The 7,500-nt window shown below is 38.7% G+C and overlaps 1 protein-coding gene across 1 annotated transcript in view; it reads left to right on the top strand.

The window, feature by feature from the left end:
- The window catches only part of FOXP2 (forkhead box P2), a 197,393-nt gene that overhangs the window by 127,932 nt on the left and 61,961 nt on the right, over positions 1–7,500 (top strand). Inside the window, 3 exon segments of the mRNA XM_035902195.1 lie at positions 4,469–4,606; positions 5,787–5,963; positions 7,477–7,499. Of these exon segments, the coding sequence (XP_035758088.1) occupies positions 4,469–4,606; positions 5,787–5,963; positions 7,477–7,499 (338 nt within the window).

Here is a 7,500-nt window from a genome sequence, read left to right as displayed (position 1 = left end):
TACGTGTTCTTGTTCGCTAGTTATGAACAGCTTACAAATATCACTCGGTTCATTCTCATCTCTTTCTAATACCGTAAAACCAGAAAGATTCAAAACGTTGTTATTATTATGGTAGACACTCTACACATTATCAAAGTGGCAAAAGAAGGGATGCGGGATTTTCTTCTTTTAAAATAATTGTTTCTTGCTAAAGAGCCCAATCCTGCACTGTAAATGTGTGTTTTCATACCTACATTTATTTTTAGAAGGATCCTACAGAGAGATACTTCTCCAATGAATGTTTAAATACACTTCTTTCAATAAACTAGAGAGAGACTTGTCTTACCGAACAGTTCCATTCTCAGATCTGCCACTTAAAGTACCCTGTGACCTTGGATTAATTACTTAAAGGCTGTGACTTGTTTCCTCTATCTGTAACAAAGAAATAATTCCTACATACCTTGAACTGGCTCTGAATGTGACTAATATATGTGATTTTGTGATTCTCCTCGAAAGCACTGAAAACTAAGGTCAAGTTTTGCATGTAATTTTCATTATCAATACCTGACTTTCAAAATAAAAGGAACTTGGAATAAAAATAGTGTGCCTCCTTTACTTGTATTTCTTTTTAACCGAAGTCAGATTGGTCAATGTTTCTTGAAAATATGTGTGCAGTATTTAAAGGCTTCTAAAAATGCAATAGCTTACCGAAGGTGCAGGCTACTTTTGCTGCCTTCCATTTGTGCCATTAGGAATATGATTTTTGTAGTTAACATGCAGATAATATAAATTTGTATGATTCCTGTTCTTGGTTAATTCATAGGAACAATAGATGAGTGTTTACCTGGCAAGCTTCTTTACAGGTAAAGCTGAGTTTTTCATGTATGGCAGAAGAGTGGTGTTAAAAACACAAGCTCAGCCTCCACCATTTCTCTGTTAAACTGATCTGGGGAAAAATCAGACTTGTCGGTCTTAAAAGAAGCTGTGTCTTCATTTTTGCAGCCATGTTTATCTGTCTCATTTCCACTATCAATGTTTTCATTTTGCATCATAGCTCTTCTTTAATTAGTACATTCACATGTAGTAATAAAGCAGTTTACAGTTGGTTTTGCCTGAAATGCTGTTTAGATGTGTTAAAAATTTATTATCTATAGTTTTATTTAGTGGGACTTTTAAGCTAATCCAGAGGAACGGGGGACAGCCTGCATCAGAAATATGAGAAACTTCAAACCATGAAGCCTCCATCAGGGTCCATCAAATTTATGTCTTCTTCAGGGGCTGTCTGACCCACTGAGTTCTGTAGGGTTGCTGTACCCGGTCATCTTCATGACAGTCTGCAGTTCAATTTCTTTGAGGACATCTTGTAACAAATGGGTTGCAGTCATAAATCACATGTTTCACTTTGTCTCTCAGTTTTTCGTGAGAGGTCTGACTTAGAATTTGTTGGGAGTTTGCGGCCCGCTCAAAGGAAGCACATCATTGACTTGATCATATCTTTTCACTGGGTCCCTCTACTGTCCTCTGCCTGAACCGACTTCAGATACGAGAAATTTCTATGAAAAAGAGTCAGAGTTTGCCTCTTTGCAACAATTTTGTAAAGTCAGATCAGAAATCTTGAAAAACACAGACACTAAACCAAAGAAATACACCTAATGCACATAACTGGCCATAAAATAGCAGGTTTCTGATAGTCTTACGACCCAGATAGCACAGTAACACTATGCCAGTAAGAAATAAAGTGCAGTCTGGTGTATCACTGAAGGCTGTGAAATGTACCAATTTATATTACCTAATTACAATTAGAGAAATCTCTTTGCCTAATACGTTTTGCTAATTTAAAATTCAAGCAGTTTTCAAACTGCCTTGTCCTTTATCTATGGGAAAGAAGATCTATATTGGGTATGATACATACATATGGATCCTCACATAAAATTCTGTTAAAGGCAGTATCATCTACATAAATATGTATTTTTACTAATGATCTTGACTGCCAGGGTTTTTCGTGCTTTTGTCCATCAGCCTGAAAAACAGGTGAATTAGATTCCCTACTTCAGCTTATAGAGTTGAAAGCGACTGTTGAAAAATACGTAAAAAACAAATTTGAAGAGAAAAGCTCTTCGAGTGTACCGCAAAGCAGGTGTGTCTCCAAACATAAGAGCAAGTACACAGCCAGGGAAATTCAGAGCAGACACTACAAAAGCTGGCAGAAATGTGCCTGCTGAAGGGGAATCTGTATTTCAGACTGAGGAACAGAGGACTCTTGTGGCAGCACAAGTCTTCCTGCATATCTTACCAGCTAGAGTCTTTAGCACGGAGCATGAATAAATCAGTGCTGCTTAGAGAGTTAAGTTGATTTTCAGTCCGTTTAGATCAGAATTTTTACTTGTGTGTTTGAAAATACACAAGCCAGGGAAGATAGAGGGGATGTAAAAGTAAGAGGAGAAGTGGAGTAGCAAGTGTGCAACACCTTCACCATTTGCTATATGTTATAGTAGTAAGCATATAAGTCTTAGGAACATTCTTGCAGGGTTTAAAGGTTAAAGGTAATGGTTTAATTGGGAAGGTGTCCGTCTTCCTCTCTGCCTTCTCATTTCTGTGTGACATGTGGAAGTTGAATAGCATCACCAGAGCAAAATTGTTACAAGAAGGCAAGTTCAGATCTCACGTAAATAGAGGAAATTCTTATTGACTTCAGAGGGAATTGAACACTGCCTCCAGTCAGTGAATTCTACTCTTGGCTCATGCATCCCAAAGTTGTAAAAACTTGTTTGTCCTGCCCTTAGGACCAGATAGACTTAGCATAAAACATTAGTACATGGAGATGTGGTGTTTCCAATACTACAAAACTTCTTTGTGTGACCAAGTGTAACAACCAGCATTAACCATCTGAAAGTTAGGTGTCTACTCAAAGTGAGTCTACACTCACAGGCAAGAGACAGGCACGTTCCAAGAGGGATTAATCCCATGCTAAAATAGATGCCTGAACTAGATCAGATGAACTTTTACTCAGGATTTCCTTATTCTGTTCTTTAAGTCTTAAAATTAATTTGTTGTTTGCAAAAGACTATCAGCCTTTTCAGTAATAGTAGGTACTCTTGCTTTCAGACTCTTAATTCGTCAGTGTTTTAAGACCTAAATTTATGCAGTAATGAATTGCCTGAAAAGTGGTATCCTGTGTAATATTAGATGAAGTAATTTCTTCTAAAACTAAACTTCAGCAGACTTAAATTTCTCTTTTGCTCTGTTACATTTGTACAAAGTCTTTCGGGATAGATTGAAGTAATAGAAATATTAGAAAAGTTTTTCCCCTTAAGATTTGTTCGTGATTTATTTTATTAATAATAATATTATTTTTGCTGATTTACAGAAGACTGGAATGTCCTACAAACATCTCACAAAGCGCTAGTTATATGCCAGCTTGCTATTATATACAGAAAAAACATTTTGAATTTTGCTAGACAAGCGAGTGACTGCTTTTTCATGGGTGGAAAACTTGGCCCGCTGACAGCCGTTTGACTGTGTCCTGGTTAGCTCGAGCAGGGGTTTCGCACAGCGTGTCCGCTGCGGCGGCTCGGCGCGTACCCCAGGCTCGTCCACAGGACTTCTCTCTCTTACGCACGCAGCCGCACATCCTTGCTTTGTCTTTCCCACTCACATGTGTATTCCTGAGGGCGTGTGTGCAGGTTGGTGTTTTCACATATATATATATGCGCATCATCTCTGTGTATAACAAACTGACAATAAGGCTGTGTCCAAAAAAGCACCTCCACAAAAACACATTCTTAAATTTTAGTGGATGAACTACTGAGCTCATCACAAAGTTTCCCAACTTCCAGTGTTCAGTGAGGAGTGACTGAGAACACGTTTCCCTCTGCAGAGACCGGGGGACTGAGGTGGCAGCCCTTGCTCCGTACTCCGATATTTCTGTAGCTTTTTTTGTCCTGAATAAATCAGACTTCCCTAAAAGACTAGCCGAGCAAGAAAGGTTTTCTTATACTGAAGTGATGTATTACGCAAATATTTTTCTAGGCTAAGTGTCTTTATTGTGTAAAACATTTACTGCTTTAAGATACTTATTTTGCTGTCTGTTTTAATCACATCTTTTGAGACAGTCTCAATAGATTTTTCCATTCGTAACATTATGACACTTGATAAGATGATTGATTATGAAGTGTTGAGAGCCCTGCCATGTGATCATTTATTTTTAAATACACATTTGTACTAGCCAATGCTTAAATTTCTTGCAGGAATACATAAGAGATGCGAAACATAAAGCTTGAGTCTGATCGAATCTGATGCCTCTGGAAATAGAGTGCCACAGTACTGTGGTCTTAAAATTACATATTCTGACTGAAACGGGAACTTTGCAGTGATAAATATTATGTAAAAAATTATGGTCCATCTTTGGTACAAAATAAAAAAGACGTACAGCTGTGGTGCAGGCGAACTAAAATGTGTTTGATGATGATATCTTTCTTTCCCTGTGCAGGTGCCTGTGTCAGTGGCCATGATGACTCCCCAGGTGATCACCCCTCAGCAAATGCAGCAGATTCTCCAGCAGCAAGTGTTGTCTCCGCAGCAGCTTCAAGCCCTTCTCCAGCAGCAGCAAGCAGTTATGTTGCAGCAGGTAATGTGGGTTACCTGCTTTGGACCGTTAGCACAGGGCATTCGCACAAGTGTCAGCCAGGTTTTATGGGTCTTATTTGGTAATATTTCATCGCTCATTACACCAAAAAGAATGAAAATAAACGTGAAACTTCTCAGTCTTTAAATTTCTTGTTTTAATTGCAGAAGTGTGAAATTGCAATTTTGAAACATTACATATTATATTAAAAACAGCAGCAGCAGCAGTGGCAGATGCATTACAAATAACGAACAAATTGATATTTAAATTTTCAAGTGCTTAGGCACATTTTAATTGTAGACTTGCCAAAGGAAGTGCAAATAGAGTTGTAGATAATTGTTGCTTTAAAATTCATAACACTGTAGTGCTCCCTTTAGTCACATAAATGGTATGCGGTTATGAAATTTGAACTGAACAGCTTGTTTCATCATGGGAAGAAGTTTTTTTTTATTTTGTTTGGTTTTGCATCCAAAAAATTTGTCCCAGACAAGGCTAAAAAGGAGAAGGTTGCTATTTCCTTAGCACAAAATCTGGCAGCCAAGTGATGAATCCATGAACTTGTTATTCATACAGTAAAGGTAGTGCCAGTGATCAGTACCTACCTCAGTGTAACGCAGAGTGGATTTGTGGCTGGGTGCTTAATTGTCATACAGAAAATGATGTGTCTGTTTGTCATAGTCATAGCTCAATCACTGTATGTTTAAACACTTTAATATCCAGTACCGTGATCATTACAGGCAATTCACCTTCAGTTGTGAATCCAGCATCCCGCTAAACAGATTGACAGATTAATTACTTTTTCCCCAAAGAAACAGACAGTTTAGTTTGGCCTTAGTGACTTGTAGGTTTTTTGCAAGTGGATGAGTACAGCTTCTGATTTGTTATATAGGACATGTGAGGAACTTAGGTATAGTTATTTGAGGAGTTAATTTGGCTCTTGCATTCCCTTTAGAATACAGATTTTCTATACCCTTCTGTTTAGGATATTTTGGAATCTGCATTGGAAAATTTCAGAACCGCCTTGGAAAAAAATGTATGTAGATCTGCCTCTTCAAATCACATTTTTTGTTATGAGGTGATTCTTAATGGCTACGCTACCATATGCCAATCTAGAAGAGTTTAGGAGATTTATAATACTTGAAACTTTTGCCTTTATTTATTAAAGTCAAAATGGTTTATTCAGCAACAACTACAAGAGTTTTACAAGAAACAGCAAGAGCAGTTACATCTTCAGCTTTTGCAGCAGCAGCAACAGCAGCAGCAACAGCAACAACAACAGCAGCAGCAGCAACAGCAACAACAGCAGCAGCAGCAGCAGCAACAGCAGCAGCAACAGCATCCAGGAAAGCAAGCAAAAGAGGTAGGAGCTAAGACCCTTGCTGACGCATACTAGTCTGAGCTGTCAGAAGCTTCGAAAAGACAAGACTAGTTTAGATTTTTTTTTTTCCTGTAGCGAGGATGCAGCTATCAAAGATTTGTTCTTATGTTTTTACCGGGCTTAATAGCAGTGCCGGTATAATTCTCCTGCTCCCCTTTCTGAGACATAGGATTTGAGCAGTCTAGTGCTGCTGTCGTCTAATGTTCGCTAATGAATCCGAGTGTGCAAGGAACAAGCTGTGTGGTGGACACCGTACTGATTATCTTGTATTCACAGGCAATCTGTGTTGGGGAAGGAGCCTTACTTTTCTCAGTGGCACAGCTCAGAGAGCATGCAAATTTAGTCCGTGGCTGAAAAAGAGCGACTGAGCACAGATTTCAAAGTCACAGGCCTCTGATTAATGAACTGCTACTGTAGGTTTGGAGTGGCGAGTAGAAAGTTACAGTTTGATGTGCTCATAAATCAACCTGACAAGCAGGTTTCTCGGGCCTAGCTTGCACTTGTCAGCAAACTGCATCAAATATAAACATAATACAAACAAAACATGTTGAAGTAGTTAAATTGATCAGCAGGTATCCCAGACGTTGTCTTCAAGCTGCCCATTATGCAAACGTCGAGGAAGCAGTTGTGACCTCCTGAGGCTTTGTTTCTGTTTGGATTTGTGAATAGAATTTCAGACAGCCATCAACTATGGAATAGAAATTGCTCCCGTATTTCTCCGGAGGCTCTGGGCAATCCACATGACTTGCTCCATTATGCAGTCTGTTTTCCAGTGAGCGCATCAGAAGTTTCTCTTTTCCCCAAACTAGAAAGGAAAGGTCTTCCACAGCAGCTTGTCTTTCTCTGAAGTGTGACTGCCTTCTCATACCCTCCTGAGTCTTTGCAGACTCCGGTTTGTCTTGAAATGCCTCACAAAATTGGAACTTATACTTTTGCTCCATAATAGGGCACTTGGTTGCCTTGAATGCAATGCGCCTTTTAATATATTCCAACAAGAGAAGAGAAAGAGCTAACAGGCCAGTGAAATGAAGGCTACATCCCAGTTTACTAATAGATCACTGGAGACCACGTTCATGGGCCACTGCGGACCAAACTTAGTCAATTGGAAAAACAAGAGTGCCTTTGAATCACAGGCTGCTGTGAAGAGTTGCACTTTTAGCATAGATAAATCTGTTATCATCTGCCATGAGCTGGGCTTTTTTTGTGTTTTTTTTTTTTTGTTTGAAACAGCTGTTACACACTTTCTCTTGACCCTTTTCTTTAGCGTGTCATTAAGTGTATCTTGCCATTTTCCCTAATACCTAATAGCTTGAATGAATATAATAGAAAATTTCAAACACTTTCACCGCCTGAGTATTCTACAAATAGCATTATTATTTAATAACTGAGATTAAAGGGAAAGAAGTTGATTTTACATTTTTGGCTTTCTAGCCTTCACTGCACACTTTACACTTTGCTGCATTTGCCTTTTTTTTTTTTTTCCTTTTGTTTGAAGCAGCAGAAACAACAGCAGTTGGCA

The sequence above is a fragment of the Egretta garzetta genome, unplaced genomic scaffold, assembly GCF_000687185.1.
Source record: "Egretta garzetta isolate BGI_Z169 unplaced genomic scaffold, ASM68718v1 scaffold169, whole genome shotgun sequence".
NCBI classification, from domain to species: domain Eukaryota; kingdom Metazoa; phylum Chordata; class Aves; order Pelecaniformes; family Ardeidae; genus Egretta; species Egretta garzetta.
The sequence above is the reverse complement of the archived record's forward strand: the minus strand, read 5'-3'. Positions and strand labels throughout refer to the sequence as shown.